General features: G+C 35.5%; 1 protein-coding gene across 7 annotated transcripts in view; it reads right to left on the bottom strand.

Annotated features, from left to right (window-relative positions):
• The window catches only part of DMXL1 (Dmx like 1), a 92,261-nt gene that overhangs the window by 11,162 nt on the left and 56,989 nt on the right, over nt 1–24,110 (bottom strand). For 6 of the 7 annotated variants that reach the window (XM_074856558.1, XM_074856560.1, XM_074856552.1 and 3 more), the window contains 14 exons: nt 23,871–24,062; nt 22,601–22,677; nt 22,294–22,421; nt 20,268–20,516; nt 19,765–19,878; nt 11,816–11,973; nt 10,672–10,811; nt 9,892–9,977; nt 7,830–8,031; nt 6,397–6,514; nt 5,045–5,107; nt 3,071–3,157; nt 2,277–2,398; nt 2,020–2,161 (listed from right to left, as the gene is read on the bottom strand). In XM_074856558.1, the coding sequence (XP_074712659.1) occupies nt 2,020–2,161; nt 2,277–2,398; nt 3,071–3,157; nt 5,045–5,107; nt 6,397–6,514; nt 7,830–8,031; nt 9,892–9,977; nt 10,672–10,811; nt 11,816–11,973; nt 19,765–19,878; nt 20,268–20,516; nt 22,294–22,421; nt 22,601–22,677; nt 23,871–24,062 (1,878 nt within the window). The remainder of the gene's footprint in view (nt 1–2,019; nt 2,162–2,276; nt 2,399–3,070; nt 3,158–5,044; nt 5,108–6,396; nt 6,515–7,829; nt 8,032–9,891; nt 9,978–10,671; nt 10,812–11,815; nt 11,974–19,764; nt 19,879–20,267; nt 20,517–22,293; nt 22,422–22,600; nt 22,678–23,870; nt 24,063–24,110) is intronic. The other variant, XM_074856557.1, reaches the window with a different exon arrangement.

Below are 24,110 nucleotides of genomic sequence, written 5' to 3'. Positions count from 1 at the left end.
TGGAAAGCAAAGATGAGAAGAAGGATCAAAAGCAGTATCTGAAGGAACAAAGTAACAAATCCTAGCAACAGAAAGATTTTGGTGAAGGTGATTTTCCTCAGATTTGACTCCTTCCACAGTAACACTACTGCCTCCCAAGAATCCCTATATCTTCCTTTATTTACTTTACCCTTTGTCTCCCCCTCCCTAGTGCACAGATGTCGTGTGTGGTGGTTGGTTCTCTACTCTGCCACAGTCAAACAGTATGCCAAACAAAATTTAGGTCAAAAGTTTAACAGCAAATGCATTCAACACAAGCATAGCCATGTACCTTTAGGTAAAAAAGTTTTACTATATATAAAATAGAAAGTCATGTAAGAACTAGATTAATTACTTTGTTGAGAAATCACAAGCACACACAAATTCTATACATACAAGTGTGCATATATGTGTGTGTATACATATATAAAAATGGAAGTGAGAGGACAAAGTGGCAAAGACATTCAAAGAATACTTGCAGAAGAGACCAGATTGTGATACCAGAACTGCAGAACTGGTAACTAGGATCAGTATTTCCTACATAGAAGGGAGAGGTGTAGGTACTGGCACAATACCCAGTTCCATGTGTGGATAGCATTATAGTTCTTATAATGCTCATTCCTTATTTACTCCTCCTAATCAAGTATTTTCAAAAATCAGCTACAATATAAACAATGTGGTTCTTTCATTCTGCCACCACTTATGGACTTGCTCTGAGCTGTTAAATGCCATAAAGTGCAGCCAAGTCACATTCATCACACATCTAGGTGACAGATATGGCTGTCTTGTATGACCATTTCAGCCTAGTTACATGGCTCCAAACAAGCATCTCCCAGCTAACTAAACAACAGATATGTATTATCAGAGAGCATCTATGCTGCATAGGAACTAAGGTAAGTATGTCAGTGGCCAGACTAGAATTATCATTTGATCTGCATTAAATCTGAGCTAATAGATTTTCAGGCCCAAACTTCACTCCAGACACAGAATCTATTTCTAAAAGTAAGAGCTACCATTGTTCAAGTGTCACCTCTGTGATAAAAAGGATAAATTTGCTCATGTGAACACAGTCACACTTTACTGGGTGTCAGTGTATTTCAGAAATGCTCAACAGTGAAACAGATTATCTCCTCTAAAATATGACCTTCAGAAGTGAGATATTTAATAACGCTACTAAGCAGAGTTATGGTAAAACTGCGCAGCACTTCAAAGAAGACAGAGCTGACAACAGCTTTGGAGATAAATAGTCATACGTCAGCATGACGTGTAGTTCAAACTACGCATGAAGTTTGTAGTTGGTCCTATTTCTGCAGTACTGTCTTCCTCATTTTTCTTACGAAATCAAGAATCCCTATTTTTCCCAAGTTTAAGTTGCTCAGTTTCCAGAGTTTAATTCATTCCATTTGAAGCCTCTTTGTGAGTTCACTCTCTATCTTTTCTGTAATACATACTAATCTTCTCATACTAATACACAGCGCTATACAATGGTACTTTGTACTAGAGCAGAAATTGGTATTTACTTTTAAATAAAACCTGAAATAGTCTGGAACTCAGAATGAAACTTAAGATTACACTTAAAATAAAAGCTACCTTGATATTTCACACAGATATTTCTACCCAACCTTTATGAATTTATATCCAGAAATCTCCTGAATATATCCTTTTTAGATACAGCATTTGGCTTCAAGTTATTAAAGAACAATTTAAGCTGCAACTTCTTACCTGACCCTTGATCCTTTATTTTTAAATGATGTATCTTAAGTAAAGCAAGCATATATAGCTTGACTAAAAACTTTTCTTGCTTAGTTGGTGTATCTTAAATTCTGTGTGGTATTTGAACCTATTAATCAGATGATTATAGAAAATTCCAGCTTGCCTTGCTTACACAGAAAAGCAATATTTACTTACACACTAATTGTAAAATATAACGAGCAACATGGAACAGACAAAAGGAGAGAAGTAGACAGAGTACGTAAGGCTAATCTTTGACAAGCAACTTACCACAGATGCACCCCTGCCAGTTTGTGTACTACCAAGCCAAGGCATATTGATAGGTGTGCCGGGATTACTATGAGTGTAAGGAGTGGTTCCCTGAACATTTACCAGATCATCACGAGCATGTATAACTAAGAAATCATCAGCCCTATAAATGAAACAACACTGTAAGTTAGATTCCAAACAACAACATTAAATACCATGCTTTGTTACACTGATTCATACACAGTCCAGCTGTGACATTGAAAACATAGAAAGTATACCCTTTATTTTCTATTTCCACATCATCGTCAACCCAGGTATAGATTTGTGTAGCTAAAATCGCAGAAACATCTAATTCTTGAATGTCATGACTCGATGCTATTGCAATGCAGTTTCGATTTGCCTGGAAAAAAGTAATGCACACAAAGGAAAATACAAAAAGAATAATCAAAAAGATGCTTTTTAAAAATTTTCTCTGGTTATGGTACAGTTGTTCACAAAAGCACAGACCTATTCAATTTAAAAAACCCTAACATTTATGTCTACAAATCTATATACTTAAACTGTCTAAACTTGACATTTCCCTTTTGAAAGTTTATTTGCATCTGGGACAGCATCACACACTGTTTGTATTTTATACCTCTCTCAAACATCTCTAGATCCTCCTTGCTTTCCTCACAGGATAAACAAGAGGTAAGTGTACTACAGTGCCCGCAACCAAGTTCCCCTCCTTCACTTCTTTAGGCTTAAACAGTTGAACAGGAGAAAAAATGACTTTCTGGTTGTCTCCGATAAAGAAGGAAAAAATACTCCTGCACACAAGCTTAAAGAAAAAGCAGGAGCCACCTCTCCCTTCCCTCAATCCATTGCACAACAGAAAAAAAGACAATTTGTAGTAGAACTGTTTAATTATGACAAGATAATTACGAAGTGCTTTAGAGAAGGGAGCGCTAAGAGTTCAGGCTGTAGCAGGATGGCTGGCAAAAGGTATCTCACCCATTCACAATGGGACTACCACCTGTTTATCAGGTGGAAGTACAACACAATTAGATTATCCTACCTCTTTTATACTCACCTTATTGACTGCAAAAGCAGTAATGATGTCAGACTCTTTATGGATTATTCTTGCCTTGCCTTCTCCATGTCCCCAATCTGTTTCTATCTGTGTTCAAAAAGTAAAGCATATTTAAATGCAGACTTCTAAGCAACACTGCTTTTTACTGAAAGTTCAGAAATCAAACACTGGATCATATGAAATTTCATGTATTTTTTTCTTGATTTTAATTCTAAGAAAATATGACCAATATAACCTGTAATAACTACGGTAAACCTGTTTCATGTATAATAATGTAGCTTCCCACTGCCATGTTGAGATTACCACAGCAACACAGAAAGCGTCATTTGTCACAGAAATCACAGTACTGTGTTAATTCTCACGTTTTTCAGGGGTGCTGAAAACCAGTGAGGCTACATGCACACTTGGGAGTGTTGGTAATAAAAAAAAATTGAGTCTTGATGTTTCGTTCTTTAAAAAATTTGCTAAGTCTTTCCATGCTCTTAGCAAACAGTTTTGACCACTGAAGCTGATGAAATAGTCCAAAAGAAGATGCAGTCAAGACCCTGAGCAGGAAAATAAATTTGAACTTTGACAGCTTATCTATTCACCATTCTCCACAATTAAATAAATCTGGAATCTTGCACATTCCAGTACCACAAACTTTTTACTATCACATTTCTTTTTTTTTATTCTTAATGTGATTTAATGTTGTATTTGAATCTTGTCTACCTTTCTGTATTTTAGACATGCATTCGGGTATATGCCAGCACACACAAAATTCTAAAACTCCAGCAGCACTGTAGTACTCCTGTTCAAAATTAAAGAGCTTAGCATTGCTAGTATTAAACTGATTACAGACTCCAGTCTGTTGTAGTTACAAAATAATTTTACAGTAAAAAAATGGCATTGCCAAACAAATAGTGACCTAAAAATTCAAATCTGAATTACAAATGTAATATTTTGTATTTTCTTCAAAACACAAAGAATTATTCCAGAACTATTGTTTCCCAGCCTCTTCCCTTCAATTACTCAATTCTCTGGTCTTCAAAAGATTTAAACAAGGATATTTTAGTTGAAAAACAGTAAGATGGTGTAGTCAAAGAACTGCAAACAGTCTTTTTCAGTCTGAAAAAAGCCTGTATCTGTCATACACCACAAAGTAGAATACCTTTTTTAAGATTAAAACAAAATTGATACTCCAGTGACCTCATATATGTAAAACTGCACAAAACTGCAGTGACAAACAGATACAAAAACATGATCTGTGTTGTGTAGTGAACAAACTTGCACAAAATTATTTTTTCCCCAGTCAGTTCCAATTACCTACTTGTTAATATTGCTTTACAGCATAATTACTAACAAGGTAGCTGAAGGACATCATAGGGTGTTCTCATTTCCATCTTCTCACTAGTTTTGTAAAAGAAACCTTGAAGAATGCAGTATTTGTTTGCATTTCTAGGCATAGTATTACACCTTTTTAGTCTCTCATACCAATCTTTCACGAAAGTTGCTAACAAGTTCTTATATGGGTTCATTTGTCACCATCATAACACTAAGGCTCAGGGAAATTTTCAGTAGAAAACTAGTATCATGCTCACAAACTGCTCCAACTTCAGTTAACCACCTTCAATTATGGGCAACTATTCTAGCCATCTCACACTGCTGAAAAGTCCTGTACGTACTGTGTACCTACAGAACTACTGAATTTTTGTCACTTGGGCAAATCTCAAACTCAGCTCTTCGCTTGGCATAACTATGGAATTTGGTAACACATATTGTTCCTACCTGATTGTTTAATCCAGCTAAGATACATGTAGTTTCAGCTAGACTCTATAACAAGCCTAGTTTAACTCAAACTCTTGCAAAACTTAATTTTTATGTTTATTTGATATGTCACCAAAGATTTTTTTAAGGGAGATAAGCACCATTTCAAAAAGGAAGTATTCCATAAGGATATATGGTCTAATTAATTTGAGCATTACTACTGTGTACCTTATTGATGATGGGCTCCTCCACCACAGAATTTTTCATGGTTTCATTGTGCTCTTCTAATGACTTCACCAAGGAAAGAACAACCACAGAACAAAGAATAAAGATAAGACATAACATTCAAGCTATCAAGGAAATCCTTAATTCCTTGTTCTTTAACCCAAGACAGAAAAACTGAAACACAACAGCACGTTTGCACACACACACATATGTATTTTATGTAGTAATAACTGTCAAATTCTAAACTCTATATTCAGTACAGAAGACACTGATTTACCTCTTCTGTACTGTAACAGCATCTTGTGCATCTCAAGTGTCAAATTTCTTGGAAAATAAGTGATCTCTACTGACAATTTTATCAGTAACAATAGGACACAAAATAAAGCCAACACATCTATGATGTTTAAAGCTGTCAATGATCCTACTTGGAAACATCTAAAATATTCCAAAATACCTTTCCATACAGCATAGCAACATGGCTGCATTAACATGACATGATCAGAAATGGTGCATCTTCAAAGGACAAGACAAAAGGAACATTTTTCCTCTTAACTGCGGTCTGTAGTGAACACAATTAGCCACAAATACTCAACCAAGCTAATATTCTAGTTGTGACAGGACAAAGATTAGCTGATACAGAACTCTGCTGCCATGGCTTTACTAGTCATGAATACTCTTTTTCTCTCTGTTTAATTTGTTCGGATTTGCTTCTTTCTCCTATCTTTCTGCTGCTCCATGATTTTTCTATAATACAAGTGATTCTTTTGAATTACTGGGAGTAGGGGTGAGTAAGAAAGAAAAGGAGCAACTAAATAGAGAGGAAAAGACCTCCAAACTCCCTTACAGAGCCATAACTTTAAAACGTTTAACTGAATCTGGAACCTGGAATCCAACTAGACCCTGCGAAAAGGTATCAGGGACAGAAATATTAACTGTTGTATGACCATTTTCCATATTAAAATTGAACCATAACATGATAGAAAACAGTGGATAAACCCAGGATAAATATGGTAGGGACAAACTCAAACTTTTAGAACTTTGATTAGGTTACTCTTTTAATCTTTAAAATTTCAAAGTTTATCATTCTTTTGAGGCAGCTTTTATACTGATCTTAATGAAGAAGCTGACTGTAGCTAAACGGCATTAGTTGTCAGTCTACAATCAAAGACTGATTATTTTTGTTTTCAATTAAACAATAGACAAAGATTTTTAATATGTAATACTGTAGATTTAGAGACATAGCCAAGTATATTATGAACTCACGCTCTAGAAAGTCAACAAGCCAGCCAAACACCTTCAGTAAAAGCTCACAGATTGACCTGCAACATTTTATGCATTTTATATACCATACCAACCTTGTTTAGGCATCGCTTCTTTGTAAAAATATTTCTGATAAAAGTTTCCTGGACTTCTTCCTGTTTAACCAAGTACTGCCAGAGCCTCTTCACAGATAGTGCAACATGACTGTTAGATCTATGTAACAAAGTTAAAATAAATATTTACATCATGCTCATACCTATAAGAGACTGGAACATCTTATATTCTAATCAAACTATAGTCAGAAGAAACACTGATGCAAAACTACAGCTCTGTAAAATAGTACAAGTACTATTCGGAAGCATTCTGCTACCATCTTCCCAGACAAACTACATGTGAGAGGAGGTGCAAAAGGAAGAAGGAAAAGAACATGTAGCATTTTCACCTTTGATCTTGGGACAAGTAAGAAAAATCTCTTTAAGAGATTACACAACAATAAGGTCAGCATACAGATTATTGATTAGTCCACTTCATTTTATGTAACACGGATCACTTCTGTTTATTGCTAATGAGTGCTTCTGTCACAGGGACAATGAATAACTAACACTTTCTGCTAGGAAGACATCATCAGCTGTGTAACATCTCTGAAATAACCATGACTTAGTTACAAAATTGAAAGAATTGTAGAATCAGATCAGACTTCAAATGTTTATGCTTACCCCTAGAAACTGTAAGCTCAAGCAAAACTTGTAAATACAAATATAGCTGCTTATGGCAGGTCAAAAACCATCAAACCCTGAATCACTTTAAATCATAATTTAAAAATAATGTCAGGTGGCAGATACATGTTAAGCTGCTCCTTTTTAATCAACTCAAGTTACTAAAACTAAGTGTGACAACTGTGAGGTATTTTACAACAAAAAGACAGACTTTCTGTTGATTCTGCAGCCACAGGTGATAGTAAGATTAAAAAGGCAGAAATCTATTTTAAAAGTGACAATTTAAGAAACTGAGCACACTGTTCTGGCTGAACATGCCAATATGTGGAGTCACAACTATACAAATATTATAAAGAGTAAGTCTGATTTCTGAATCTTCTGAAGTCTGAATCTTCTCTGATTTTAGGAAAAGCTACTGATAAAAACATAACTTTATTCTCTCCAAAAGTGGGGCAATTATTTAATTCACTGTCATTCATCCTTAATTTATCTTGGGGCAAATCTGTTATTCTTTATTTTATTGTCAACCATAGTTTTTCCACAGAGACATTAAAAATAAATATGTTAAGCTTCAATAAATGAACTTCAAAAAATCAGAATCTTTTGATTGTTTTTCCTGATCTCACTTCCTCTCACTCATGGAGAGACACATGAATTCTGATGTGTCCCCACAATTTCACAATGGATTAAAGCAAATCTAGAAACTGGCATTATATAGTTATCAAAGTTATGGTCTACCACATGCACTAACAACATAATGCTAGATGTATATTAAAGGTATTATAGTCAGCATTTGTAGAAAATAGACTCACCTGAATGGAGTGTTTGTAGGCTCAAGTAAAGTTTTATGGCGAAGCAATGCAGGACCAGCAGCTAGGGCATCTTCAGAAGCATGAACTGAAATATAATGTTGAGGTGGACCCCCATATAGCTCAAGACGTCGGAGAAGAACTTGTTCCCAGCGCTGTAATGTTTTCAAAACTGCATGGCATATCGGAGAGCTAACTGGAAGCTCTAGAAAGACAAGTAATAAAAAACCTTCCTTCTCCATTATAACCTTGGTGAAGATAATTCCACAGCTGAAGGATGAAGTGTATTTCAAATATCTCCAAAAGTAAGCTTTATTCAAACCTCAACTTGATATTTGCAAGTATAGATAGCTTTGTGCTATCATTGCTAAATACAGAAACAGACTTCTCCAATGCTGACAGAAACTAAATACCATGGAAGAGATCCTCCTAAAAGCTATGTCAAGGCATACGGATAACAGGCAGGTGATGAGAGAAAGCCAACATGGCTGCACAAAGGGCAAATCATGCCTGACTAATCTGCTAGCATTCTATGATGGACTGACCGCACTGGTAGGCAAGGGAAAAACAACTGATGTCCTCTACTTTTGACTTCTGTAAGGCCTTTGACACAGTCCCACACAACATCCTTACCTCTAAATTTGACCTATATGGATTTGATGGATGGACTATTCAATGGATAAAGAATTGGCTGAATGACTGCATCCAAAGAGTTGCAGCCAACAGTTCAGTGTCCAAATGGAGATGAGTAGTGGTGTCCCTCAGGGGTACATATTGGGACTGGTACTGTTCAATATCTTTGACAATAATATAGACAGTGGTAGTGAGTGCACCCTCAGCAAGTTTGCAGATAACACCAAGGTGAGTGGTGCAGTTGATCTGCTAGAGGGAAGGGATGCCACCCAGAGGGACCTGGGGAACCTTGGGGAGTGGGCCCATATGAACCTCATGAAGTTCAACGAGGACAAGTGCAAGGTCCTGCTCATGGGTCAGGGCAACCCCTGGTATCACTACAGACTGACTGATGAATGGATTGAGAGCAGCCCTGTGGAGGAGGACTTGGGGGTACTGGTGGATAAAAAATTGGACATGAGCCAGCAACGTGTGCTCGCAGCCCAGAAAGCCAATTGCAATCCTGGGCTGCATAAAAAGAAGGGTGGCCAGTAGGGTGAGGGAGGTGATTCATCCACTCTAATTCATTCTCATGAGACTCCACCTGGGGTACTACATCCAGCTCTGGGACCTGCAGTACAAGAAAGACATGGACCTGTTAGAGCAGGTCCACAAAAGGAGGAGGGCCACAAAAGCAGAGAGACAGAACACCTCTCCTATGAAGAAAGGATGAGAGAGTTGGGGTTGCTCAGTCTGAGAAGAGGAGCTCTGGGAAGACCTTATTGCAGCCTTTCAACACTTACAGGGGAATTACAAGAAAGACTTTTTACCAAAACCTGTAGTGATAGAACAAGGAATAATGGTTTTAAACTAAGAGAAAGTAGATTTAGATTAGAAATAAGGAAGACATTCTTTACTGTCAGGGTGGTGAGACACTGGAACAGGTTGCCCAGAGAAGTTGAAGATATTCAAGGTCAGGTTGGACGGGGCTTTGAGCAACACAATCTAGTGAAAGATGTCCCTGCCCATGACAGTGCAGCTGGAACTAGATCATCTTTAAAGACCCCTTCTAACACAAACCATTCCATGATTCTATGATACAAGGAGTAGGAATGATGTAACTTGAATTACAAAAAACTATAGGGTTTCCACGAAGAAATAAATATTGTAAACATTCTTGTATGTTTACTAAGAGGCAAAGAAAACACTAACTATGCAGAGACTTCCGCTAACTACTGAGCATTCCTTCTCACCCACTCATCTTAACCATTCACCATGTTATTTCATAAAGTATACCTGTATGATAAACGGTATCAGAACTATTATTCCCAGATCATGGAAAAATTAAGAACTTTTCAACTAAAAATAAAGCTACAACATATATATTATTCAATACACTACTGATTTTAAATGTAGTTATTAAGTACGAAAAGACAACTCTGCTGCTTATTACCTGAAAGATCATGTCCAGCCAAAGGGTAGAAAGTCTTCAAATTGTGAAGTACCAGCTGAACCATCGCCAACCTCATCAGTGACCAACTAACAAGAAAGCACTAGTAAGTCATTTGCTAATAGGAAAATAAATTTTTCTCACTTATTCACAATTAGGATTTAAATTTAGAGCTTTAAAGCCCCATTATAAACTGCTAAAAACTACAAACAGTATTTTGGAATATTGTAGATACTTTGAACTCAAAAGTCACTATACCCTTATGTCCTGGTTCAGCTAGGATAGGGTTAAGTTTCCCCAGCAGTGGGGGGAAGCTCTAGCCGGGTTATTCAATACCATGCTGACGTCACCTCTTGGCGCCCAAGCGCAGGAGCGTGGGAGAGTCGGTGAAGGCGCGTGTGTTATGCGATTCCTCTGCTCTCACTGCTGTATTGGTATATTTCTTGCTCTGTTCATTGTTATTACTGTTATTGTTATTGTTTGTTTTGTTGCTGTTGTACTGTTGTATTAAACCTCTCCTTATCTCAGTCTCGGGGCTTTGTATTTCACTCCCTTTGGAGGGGAGCGTCAGCGGCCGCGTGGTCTCAGACCCCGGCAGGGACTAAACCACCACACCTCTATTAATAAAATGAGTAAAATAATCATTGTGAAAAATTAACTGGTAAGTCTAGATAATGCATTGCCATGAAATGTCAAGTAACTGGTGTATTATCTCAAAAGTAAACGGGCAGAAATGCAAGTCTAGCCATTGCAGAACATTGTGCATTCTAAAGAATTACTTACCTGTATGAATTTGAATTAGAATGTTCTTGATTATGTGAATCTGATGCAAACACATCGCCATCAGTATCTTCATCGTCTTCACCACTTCCCTGACTCTCTTCTGAATCATATTCCACTCTACTTTGTGATGGAAGAAAAGGCTAAAAATTTAAATAATATTCCTTGAGTATCTTGTAGTCCACACCTAGCTTTAAATCATCTTTTTAAAAAATACATCATTGTAATATTTAATGTTTTTTGTAAAAAAGCAGGCATATCATCTTAATCAATCTAGTAACATTTGGCGTTTGTACCTCCTGAAAAGTGGTAACTGTCAATCTGCACTGTATACTTTAACAGCTTAACTTTTTTACATTACTCAAAATTCTAATGCTGAAAATGAAAACACTAACAGTTTTCCAATTCTTATTTTGCTTTACTTTCACGTCAGATATATCAAACCACATGCAGGGCACAAACTTCTTATTTGTCACAGAGAAGCCAAGACCACCAATGCATTTTCTTTCTAGTTCTTCCAAGGGCTCAGAGGACTAATGAACAAGAAAATCCTATCCCTTCCCTACAGAGTTCGTTATTTACGATAAGACCACCATCAGTGCCCCACTGCGTTATTCAGTATTTGCAATTTCTTTTTTGTCCTTGCTCCTATAATACTTCTTACATGTTTATTTTGCTGATATGACTATTATTTGATATAGAAACTTGCCATACAACTCCATACAGTTCTGTAACTTTCTACGAAGAAAAACCTGCCACAGCAGACTTGCCAGAATGGAACATGGTTTGATTTCTAGTAAATATACACATTCATTTCATCCACTTGAAATAGATAACAGATTCTCACATTTCCTTGTTCATCTAAATAGCTGATTTATAATTACCTATACATTTGTACTCTGCAACTGTAAAAGGCAACGTTTTGTTCACACCATTATCTGAAAATAAATTAATTTAACAAGAGTTTTTAAGAAAGCCGTTTCAAAAATATAGCCAGTGTTTTAGAAAAAGCTAAATATGAGCAATAAACACAGGCAGCTTCTATCCCACATCTACATCGATACCTAGAATAAAGACTTAGAAGAAAAAAAATTACCATTCCAGAAGTGGCAGAAGATATTTAAATGTCATAATAGCAAAAAATTACCTTTGCAATGAAATAATCCCAGATGCTAAGCTCAGGAGGAATGAATCTTTCTTTGTAAGATGGAGATTCCTGGTCTACCAATGAAGACAACTGAGAACTCTCTTTTGGAGAGGTTTTTGATGAAAGCCTGTAACATTTTTGCTGTTTCTCTCCACCATCTACAGAGGAAAAAAATACAGTATGTTGCTTTAAATTGTCTGTTCCCCCTCCCTACTGCTTTTAATAAAGGGATTTATAATTGAAGGTAAAAATGTTCCTCGTTACACATTTTCAGAATTTTATCTTAACACTTCTATAGCAAATAAGCATAGAGAATGTTAATCTTCAAATACACAAAACTAATACATAACTATTAACTCCAGAAGGGGAAAACCACCAGCACAAATAATATAGAAACAGTAGAGTACACCCGTAATAACATTAGAAACTTTCTTCCTACAGCAAAGATGAAAAATATTGTTGCTCAAGCAACAATACTGCAAAACTAAATTACTTTAGTAAGCACTACCTAATATTGGTTATGTCTGTGTTTTAAGATGAGTCAAGAGTCTTGTCTTTCAGAACAGATAGTGCAAATATCTAAGCTTGCCATTCTTACTCCAAATTTTAACTCTCTGTCTCCTTCAAGAGTAGGTCTGTGCTTTTTTATAAAGGTACGATTCTGATAAATCCGTATGTCCTCACAATGTATTTCTGCAGCAAATATAAAAGATCCCATTTTAACTAATACAATCCAATACATGCATTGTCAAACAGGGAAGGACTAATTATTTGTAATAATACCCTAACTCTAGGACTTGAGGGGTCCCCTCACTTCCCCAACACTGACTTTTTTCAGAATAAGAAGTTTCTACAAGAGATTTATTTGAATTAAATTCTTGATAATTACAGTACTAAACAGCTCATCCAAGCTATCAGAAATATCTTATTGCAGTTATATCACAAATGAACAAGCAAGCCTCATTTCAGACCCCTTATATTCTTGTTATTTGAGAAGTATCAACTTCACAAATATGGAAAAAGTAATGGCTTACTTAAAAAGAGGCTCACATAACCATCTGATAACCTGAAATCATTCCGGTTCTTGGTAGGTCAATTGTATTCCAGTACAGCCCTTCTGTTAGTAGAGGAGGAATTGATAATATCTACTGTCACTGTCTCTGAGCAAGTTAGTATTGTGGCTCTCCAGAACACATCTGAAGTGGAAGGGATGAGGGAGAAACAGAATCATATTTGGAGGTTTGATACAACATGGTGGCCTTCATTCATCTTCCATTACAGACAAAATGGACTTGAATCCATTTCCTACTTGATTGTAAAATCTGTTTTTTATTTTCAAGTAGATGCAAGTACTGCACGCAGATTAGTTTTGGTAGTGAAACAACTGAACGGGTTCAAGGCTCAGGTAAAACAAAGAAAGCTAAAACACTAAGAAAAAAAAGGGGAGTTGATTTTCTGAACTGCCTTTTAAAGTCCCCAAAACTTTCAATACCTTTTTAACCAAGTACTGAACATTTACTTCTTTCTTAAGCATTTCAAAATTTCCCTTTTCCACTTAAGGTTTGAAAAGTATGACATCACCCAAAGGAATCACAGAACACACTTAAGTTGCACCCCATCCCACTCCTTTTTTCTAAGTGCAAAAAAAATTAGCTGGGGAAGAGCAGCACAGAAAAACATTCTGGTTGTTTGTTTAAGTGGGTTTTTTGTTTTGCGTAGAGCAATAATGAGACCAGGCAGCTAGTCATAAAAGATCTCATGTGAACACCTCCTAAGTGAAGGGGAATATGGGTTGCCTTATGATTTGAGTCTTTCGCTGATGTAACTGTTCCAAGAAAGCAAATCTACAGGCTAAAAGACCTGACCTGGAGATTAGATATCCCTATCACTGAGTTCTAGCATCAGCATGTTAGGCCAGACTGGTTGCAAGGATTAACTAATATGAACATCAGAAATGCAAATGGATGCTTTATTGTTTTAACTTTCCTTATTCCCTTCTGCTACCAAGGTCCCACAAAACTAACTTCCACTGAAGCTTCTGAAATTATTTTCTCCTGTTAATAAAGCTGGGAATGGCACAAAACGAGCCAGCATCTCTATGTATGCCTGAAGTGAACTACTACAAAGAAGAATTATTTCCTATACCCTTATTTTTTTTGTTTACATGTTTTATCCACAGGAGACTTTTGAGTCTAGATAGGTGCTTGAAAGACTATTTCCTTCAAAACTCTTATGGGTACTCCAATCACTTGAAAAAAGAAGGTCTAACACCCTGGACAAAAGGAAAAGAGTGTTCATTTAAGAACAGTTAGATTCCACATACAAGACTTACATGTTCATAGCACAAACCAAGCCAACTGTAAACCCTGAGGGAGGTAAGATTTAAGTTTTTTTGAAAAAAAAAATAAAATTGGGGGTTTTTTATACTTCAAACTATAATTATTTTTTTCTTTTCAAATGGGCAAATTCTCTGTATTCACAGTGGCTGATGGAATCTTTACATAATTTCTGGTCATTTTTGGACTAGAAAAAAACCCATGTTTTTCCAAGAATTTAAAAAAACATTTTTGAGCACGTATAAAGACAATCATTATCACTACAAGCAGCTGAACTATAAAGTAATTTATACATAGAATCTAATAAAAGCTGAAGACAACATCTGATCTTTCATCTTGCAACTGAGATATTTTAACAGTCTGTGTTGTACTACTATACTGTATCTTTTTTTTTTCTCCTGTTAGGGATATTATTTGAAATCCACTTACCTGTACTAAAAGTTTCAAATATAACAGCTGCAGCACAATGCATTTTCATTTAATTGTTTAAAGCTCACCAGCTAAGAAAGAGCATGCACATGCATCACTGTATGAATTTTTAGCGATTGCTTAAAAAAAAAAAAGAAATTCAGTAGGCATGAAATAAGGTGCAAGTGTTTGCATGATACAGAAATATGCAAGTATATGCTTGCAGGTTGTTTTCTAAGCAAAATTCAAAAAATAAATGCTTTACTTTAAAACAGTACTTTTTGCCATTCTGTTGGATCATTCTTTGTATTTTTAAGAATACTTCAGGCTAGCCACTGGAAAAAAATTCAGTTATTTAAGACAAATGACAGTACAACCATCTAAGTGGTCTGAATACATACTACTAATGCCAATTTCTTTTTTGCATTCTAAAAATCTTTAAATTAACATTCATTAAAAATCTCTGTCATTTGGGATTTCAGATCAACAATTTATTCACTTTCAAATTTCTCATATATCTTTAACTAACACTCTTTTACATGTTTTTTTGCATTCAAAACATTTATGTTTGGTCCCATTTTACTTATAAGACAAATGTAAAATTTGTGCTATTTTCCAAGAATATTGAAATATTTCAGTCAAGGAAAATGCTTCTATTTCTGCCAAAATCTAACACATGCAATAATATTCAGAAGACCTGTTGCCCACATCACCTTACTTCCACCTTCCCAGGAAGAACTAAAGGGCAGATCCTTTCAATTTCCCAAAAAACTAAAATGCAAGTCAGAGTTACTGTGTTTTACTGAAGACTCTGTACAGGCATGAAGCATCAACACCCCAGCACCCTATGAAAAATGCAAGTCTTCATTAAGAGATGTAAAATTATTAAGTCCTCCTCTTACAAAAGCACCATCCTTGATTGCACTGCTCAAGCCCAGAACAGAGTGAAATGACAGAGACATGAGAAAAATATTGATTTTGAATCACACCTCGAATCATTTTAGTGAGTGTAAAGCCCTGCACAATCTTCTGTAATTCTTTGGGAAGCTATGAAAGCCAGCTAGAAGAGCAGCCTGGTGAAAGTCTACACTGCTGGACATTTTGACTTCAAACCTAAAAAAAAATTTGCATTTTGCAAGGTTACAAATGCTGAAGTTTTCAACATGATATTCTGCTTACTCATGGGCAACAGCTCCTGTGGCCAAGGTGATGAATTTAATGAATCAGCACTCAACAGTAGCAATTGCAGCTAAGTGCCATAAGCTACAGTTTGATCACTACATGTACACAAGACTGTAAATACTTTGTTGTATTTATGCACCATTTAATGAGTAGTGATTCACTGAAAAGCTCAAAGCAAGTATACATTAAACTCTCAAATGTTTCTGAAGACATTATACATGGTGGGCATGTCAATAAATGGCGAATAGAAACCTCTCAAAAAATTAGATAAGGACAACGAAATACTTGATGGCATACACAAACTTTGTTGACATTTCCTGTTCGGACCATCTAAGGCTTCTTCTACTGAGCCAAAATAACTCCATAAATCACAGCACAAACACTTCAAGTCAAACTTCTAATCTGTTTTAATGCCTGACTTAAGAATAAGACGTAATAGTGAGAAGACAAAGACTTTATTATAGAATAGAAAGGCCACACAAGTAAAGAAGTACTCAGTACTCTAAAGTACCATAAGAAAACAAGCCCAGCATTGCAGTCTCTAATTCTGAGCTGGAATTCAAAGCAACTACTTTCACACTGACATCAAAGTTTCCATTACTAACAATATCACAGGGAATTCTGCATTAAAAAGGAGCACTTTGGCATCGCTGTTGTAGGTCCTTACACAAGCTGGAAGGCTTTAAAACTTCAGGGATCTGTATCCTGTTACCTATTCTGAGATTAAATCATTCCTGGAGATAAAGTCTAAATATGAACAATTCTTACTTTTCTTTTTTTTTCCTGATTTGCTGGTGAAATTGTGTAGCAGATATATAGCACTGCTGGATCTGTTCCAAAACAGAAAGTTTCCAGTCTGAAGCAGAAAGTTTCCGGTCGCACCACTAACACAAGTTCAGTTTTTGTTGTTGCTTTGCTTTAGTTTCTGGATGAAACCTACCTCACAGTTCATAGAGCAAACAGATAAATGCACAAATGCTAAGGGTTTGTTTTCTCTTTACAATTGCCTAAACAAAACTTGGCCAAACACTAAATTCATCTTCTGCTTAGATGCTCTGCTACTTTAAGTCAAACATTTATAAAATTGGTAACGGCAGTATGTTTTCTAGGTGGTCACAAATAATGATTTGTGGAGAGCAAGCAAAAACTACAAATTAATCCAGAGGGTCTAACAAGAGCAATACACACATAAGCAGAACTGCACATCCTATGGATAGATTTTATGTGCACATCCTCATTATCAAGGCACCTGTTTCTCAAAATCTCTGGTATGTTATGTGAAACACACAGTAAAAGCTGACAGTTTATCATTTCTCCCTACCAAAGTACTCAGAAATAATATTTGTGTAAAACTTTTTTAATTTCTTGGAAAGTTAGGACCATCAGTGGAGAAAAATAACTCATTTTAACAGTCAAGTATTATCAGATTTCTGATTTTCTACATCTGAAACCCAAAATGACAACTTTTAATCTACAAAGCATACTCATAAAATACTCAAGTTTAGGAAGTAGTTTTGCATTTAATTTACTCTTGTAACAGTGAATATATGAAATGAAATTATGGATTTCTAACTGTTAAAGCAAAATTCAAACTTTTCCTTAAGAACCCTCTGTATTATAGAGAATTTACCATATCTAGATAGACTTAAGCTACAAAACAGTTTTCTGAGACAGTTTTGAAGAGAAACTATATGGTAAATACAACTCTAAAAAGATCTACCATAATCCACAAAAGGGTTATTTTTCAGATGCTAATTGCCTCTTTGAAAACAAAACATATTCACATTTTTAAGACATAACATAAATTCTTGAATGCTAACACAGTTTGTCAAAATCCTTTGCTGCAACTGCAAAACCAAGAAACATGGATGGAAAGCATAACGTGAGGCAGTTCTAAAAAGCATTCAAACTGCTATGATTTGTCTAATCTTTACTGTAAAAGAGGCAAAACCCCATGGTTTCTCATACTAACTAATTTCTAACAGAGGTCAGAATTTCACAAGACTACCAGGAACTATTTTTTGGTTCCTGTTTTCTAGTTTGTGTTTAAAAGAACAGTCATATTTAAGACAAATTTTATATCCAAAGCTATTATATGCACAAGTCAACTAAAGCAAAGGGCAGAAAGGGAAATCACATAACTTTAATGGCCAGCACTGTACATAGTACTATAACCTCTTAAAACAAGTTTGAAACTTGGAGATCAACATCCACATTCAGATAAAGCGCTAAAGCACTGGTGGGGGCAAGTAGGAGAAAACATGTAGGACATACAGTGTTGTTATATTAGAATTTTTAGTGTTAAGAATTTATCCTTAACCTCTGATCTCCATTTGAGGGTCAAAACATTTCAGAAAAATCTAAAAATAAACTTAAGAGAAAAGAGTCTAGTTATGTATAACAAAATGGGAAGCTATACAAACTCTAAAACAAATTATGGAAGAACATGCCATAGTCGACTGGAACAAGCATTCCAGTCACTTCTCAGTGTCTGTTTCTGGATTTCAGAAGAAAAAGTAAGAGATAATAGTAAAGGCACAAAACTATAGCTGATTTTAATCTGACTCCTCTGTTTCACTGGGGGTCTAGTTTTTCCTTTTTTTTTAAAGTGACAGAGAAAGATGTTTCTCCAAAACTTTTTCCCCCCAAATTTGCTCTAGATAAACAAGCATTAAAAACAAATAATAGATCTCCAGAATTCTAGAACTACAGAGGTTGGAAGGGACCTGGGTCCCACCCCTAGCTCAGAACAGGGCTGACTTAGGTGATGGCCTAGTTTGTTCAAGTTTTGAATAACTCCAAGGATGGAGACTCCACAACCCCTCTAGGCCCCTTTTCAGTGTTTGATTATCCCTACAGATTAGTACTGAAAAAGGTCCCTTCTTCCCTTAAATTTTCAGTCTCAGCTTCTTGACTCTTCCAGCAACAATTTTACTAATTCTGTGATCAGACAGCCAGCATTCATTTTTAAGAAAAACATGCAGTAGACAGGCATGTAAATATACATTTCACAATACATTTCTATGTAAAAACAATTATTTTAAAACAGCAGTAGCATCAGCATTAACACACATGAGTATACAGTTACCGCACCTAGGAAAATTAGAATTGCCCACAAAAGCCAGTAATGCCTTCCAACAATTTTGATATGGCAAATATGTTAACAAAATTATAATGAGAAATGTTTATTCAATACCACACAGAAAACTGTTCAGATCTAGAATAAGAACTCACTTTTGATTAAAGATGTCTACTCTGAAAATACTTTTCTAAATGTCTAACCAAGTCTGTATTTAAACAGACATTTTGTATGTAACATACACATAATATCAATAACAGTATAATAATAAAAATGATCTAGTTCAAGTTATGTTTTTAATATATATATTCAGATGTGATGTACAAAGTCACCATAGATTAAGTAAATATATCTTCACAAAATCTTCCTTTTAAAAAATTCGATAATCTGCAGGATTGTTGCTCTTGGTTTTATAGAAGTCCAACTAAATTACAAAGCACAAATCTCTACGAAAAAGAAAAGCATTACAGAATTAATTCTGGACCTCAGGATAATTTATAATCATCTGAATTTAAAACTTGAAGCTGTTTGCTTTCCTAAAGGGTTCTCAGACTATAAAAACTGAATATCAACAAGACACCTTTTCTTCTTAATGTCTAGAATAAACACTTAGAAATCCACATGCATAATAATGCTTATATTTAAAAAGCAAAACAAGCAGCTCTCCAACAAAGATATGAAACACTTCTGATAATTTCAAACCATGGTCAAAGTAACTTTATATTTAATATTGATTTCAAATGAAGTACAGTAATAATACAACAGCACTGCCAATTTTCTTTTTTAAAAAGGCCCAATTCAACTGCTGCTTTAATTACAAAACTTTACATTAAATTTTTATATCATGGCTTGCAAACAGAAGTTTTTCTGTCTTTCTACATATGCAAAAAAATCACACATAGCAAACTGCATGTAGAGGCCTGGTACTAAATCTAGTATCTTGCCTGAAGATTTGGCAGGACTATGAGTACTGAAGGCAGTAAGGGATTTGGAAAACCCAACACATTCCATGGAGAACACTACTACCTGATGTGGGCTAGGCATTGGGAAGTGCCCACCTGCCAAAGAAAGAAAACATACTGTATTTGTAAAATGGGAATGTATTCCTGTTATGAGAGAACTGGAAAGCTTTAAAATCAACATTAAAAATTAGGCTGTAATAGTAATGAAAATTTTCTCTTTTAAGATGAACTTAACCCACTCACATTACACCAGTTGTGCTACTTGGAAACCTTATTTCAATAACATTCACTTCTGCTTCCTACTCTCTTCTACACAGTATCTATGACAATAATTTTAGATCCTTGTTTTTCTTTTCAGGTCTAAAAACATACTGAATTCTTACTGAACATGAAGTATTTAAAGAAATTACTCTTAAGCTTTCAGCAGTCACATAGTTTTCTGAAAAAAATCAGAAGACAAATGTAAGTAAAACAACAGAACTAACCAGTTTTTGTCTTTAATTGCAGTTGTCCTCTGCTGGGCGTATGAGCTCCTCCTCCAAAGACAGCAGACCACATTTTGTTGCTAAGTGGATGAGCCATAATTCTATACAACTCATTGCTAGAATGTGTTGCTAGGCCATGGATGAACAGACTCAGATAGACCGCTGTTAGAATTTCACAGAGTAAAACTGTGAGACCTGGCTGGGCTTCCTCACCAGCAGAGTTCAAGAGCCGCATTAGAGATGTTATTCCTATTAAAAAAAAAAAAAAAAAAAAAAGAAAAATAATATATGTACATGTGAACATATTTGGGATTATCACAGGAATTCTGACTGGCAATCTACATTATTTAGTAACTTCCAGTGTAGAGAAATTCTAAGTTTCGGAGGAAATTAAAAACTCCAGGAGAAAGTGGCTATTTTTTTTTTAACAGTTTATTAGAGCTTTTCACCTTTGTGGTTCAGATTAACAGTTGAAGAAATACTTAGCAACTTTTTAAGAATAAGAGAAAAAAATCACAAAAAGCACTCAAATTTTGGGATATATCTTAAATAAAACACTGGCAGCTTTAATTCAACTTCCAGCTACTGAAACTACGATGCAACATTTAGCAACATTACTTACATAAATCTTTCTTCCCCCATGTCTCAAGTTCTCCCTTTTCTGGCTCCTCAATTCTTTCAGCAAAGGGTTAGCTCTTTATTCTCTACTTTTAGTCCAGGGCTTCACAGTATATTCAATACAGAGCATCCAAATCTTATACTTAAAATAAAAATATTAATCTGCTCATTGACTTTCCTGTGGTGCTTGTTTCACCAGTTAGGTTTATAACTCCAGCATAACACTGTAAATTGAAATGCTATATTCTCATTTTACAGTGTTAAAACCAACCAAGAATTATGGGCACCAACTTGAACTATGCACTGTCTGATAAGTGTTCTTTCACCCAAGTACTGAATGTCTTGTAGTGTTATTATGTTCCCACAAAAAGCTGTACAGTTTCAGATGTGGCTTCAACCGTGTCACTTTGTGCACACAAGTGAAAATACAAACAGCAGTGTCCAAAGAATTCTACTTTGTGTCATACTTTCCCATTTGCACATAAAGCACGTGAAGCTATTTTAAAAAAAAAAAGATAAATCAGTTCAAGGTGATGGTACCTATAAGCACAAATGCTAACAATCCCTTGTCTCACTCATTAGAAATTTAACTCTGCAACTAATGAAATAAGGAGAAAACAGATGACAATCTGATTTCTCTCTAAAATCTCTAGATTCAGTGACAGAACGTTTTGCAGAAAAACAGTATAGCATCAAAGACTGCTTAAGGTTCTCCAAAAGGTTTGTTTAGTGTGAATTTTTTTATTGAGAAAAACAAAACCCATAATATGAAAGCATATTTCTTGTTTATGCTTACATTAAAGTTAGCACTGTAAACTGAAGTTCATACAGACATATATTACATAGCTTACACTCCCTCTAATGTAACCAGTGGAGCTTCATTAGAGTAGATCGCAGCACACAGTAAGAATTGCCTGAAGTCCTATGTGGGTTTTAAAGCTACAGAAATACGTAATTCATTATAAACCTCTCATTGTCAATAGTTTCAAGTTAGTTCGAAAGTTGTACATAAGCTACAATCATTCTGAACTGTAGCACAAAGACAGCCTTTCAAGTCCTTTTCAAGAGTAAAGGAGTAATGATGAGACTGATCTGTTGCCTGCAGGGGGAGCAAGCAGAGCACAGAACAACACACTACTTTCCATTTAATCGCACTTTATTAGAGCACCCACTATCATTTTTTAGCAAGAGAAAGCAATATAAATCAACTTGACTTAGTGTATAACCAGAATTACTATCATATACCTTTTGAAAAATGAAGATAAAATTTTATTATAAGAACCTGTTTTTACCACACAACTGTTACAAATACTACTAGTAAGTCCAGAGCATAGCTACGTGCTCTTATGGTGATCCAGACAATTAAGTTTCCTCCTTAAGAGGAAAGAAACAAATCAACTCTAGATACCTGGCCACTGAGCAGGTGATGTATTGGGAGTCACTGTTTCTTCTAAGCTTGTTGTTCTTAGGGAATGGCGGTGAGATAATAGCACTGTCTGATACACTGTTCCAGTGAACTGATTTGCTTGAAATGAGCTGTGAAACAGAAAAGTGAGATGTTATATTTATAAAAAAAAAAAGTTATGCTTAAAACTTTTCAAGTGATACTCTTTCTAGATGTAGGCAGGTGTGAGCACTGCCTTCTAGTGCACTATTATACCACCACTACAGTGAGATGGCGTGTTGACCAAAAAGTACTTTTCATAGACCATTACCTGTAGCTGTGGCCATCACAAAGACATTGGTAGATGCAAGCAGAGAGTGATGCTGCTAAGGTATGCATTACATATATCTGTAAAACAAAGTTTTATAGAATATTTTACACTCAAGATTAACAGCAGTTAGTATCATAGCCTTTCATGTATACAGATTTGTAACCGTGGAACAAGCACTGAATATGGAAACTATAAGCACTTATGGCAAAAATCACTTATAAAGCCACCTTGTCTTCAGAACTCAGTTCAGATAATCAATTCACTTTGCAATGAAAGGGATGGGGAAGCACTCACCTCACCAACCCATAATCACAGATCGGCTCTAGTTGTAATGTAAACAGCAACATATTAAACATCTATACAACAGTTGCAGTGATTATACCCTGAGACAGCAGCAATATGCTAGCTAAGAATACAAAGGCTTTGCTTTAGAAAATTATAATGCAGCTTAGTTTCTGACAAATTCTTGTGCAGACACACATACAATTTACTCAGTATCACACTGATCACTATTTTTATCATAGCTGACACCTTTCTTAATGTATCACAAAACACACATAAAGAGCTAGAGGATCGGCTGATCAAAAAGATTCAGTTTAACAAATGAGTTTATTATACTTATTTGTCTGTTCCCTCTGAAACCAAGCACAGACTGTGAACTGAAATCCCAAGTAAAAATTATTTGGGACCTAACACATAAAACACGTCAGGAAAGATTTAACCTAACACTTTAAGTTTGGTTTCCAGTCCAAGGTTAAATACAGAAGAAATCCTATAGAAACATAACTTAAAATAACAGACTAAATGTTACTGTATGAACATATATACTGTTTCACAAAAAAGTCTGAGTTTACTGCACTTTGCTGACAATCAGCTTTTATACTCAAAACTTAATTTTACTTAGCTCTAGGACTGAAATGAGTTTACTATTAATACAACAGAAGTAATGATCATATTGTCATAAAGACATATGTGACAGTGATAGTGTAGTACAAGATATTTTCCATAACAGATGTCACCTTGGACAAATACCCAGTCCTGAGAGAGGCCAATCTACCTCAGCTTGTTGAACCAGATGCTCAGCACCTCAACAATAAGTAGTAACCAGTGGACATTATTTTAGCCCAAATAAGTACTACAGAAAATATTTATGTTCCACAGTTTTATTACTTGTCACAGGTAGGCACACCTGGAAGTTTTCATGCTGTCAAAAAAAGATTAATAAATTCAGCAAACTGGACACCCAAACAACTATAAAAAAAATACAAACCTTGTTGTTCTGAGTATCTGGATGAGGTGGTGAATCAAGGTTTATTATGGCATGTAATATATCATGAGTTAAGTTACCAAGATGTAGCAATGGATTAGCCACCACTGTTTTGGCACTAGCTGTGCAAGCAAATAGGAGAGGTATGGAGCTTTGCTCTGGTAGAGGGCTGGAAGGTATCTGTATTGACTGCTCCTAAAAACAAGCAAGAAATACACAAAATGGTAGTACACTTTCCTAAAA

Source organism: Strix uralensis, chromosome Z, assembly GCF_047716275.1.
Source record: "Strix uralensis isolate ZFMK-TIS-50842 chromosome Z, bStrUra1, whole genome shotgun sequence".
Lineage (NCBI taxonomy): Eukaryota > Metazoa > Chordata > Aves > Strigiformes > Strigidae > Strix > Strix uralensis.
Note: the sequence above shows the minus strand (reverse complement) of the source record. Positions and strands in the feature narration are given on the sequence as shown.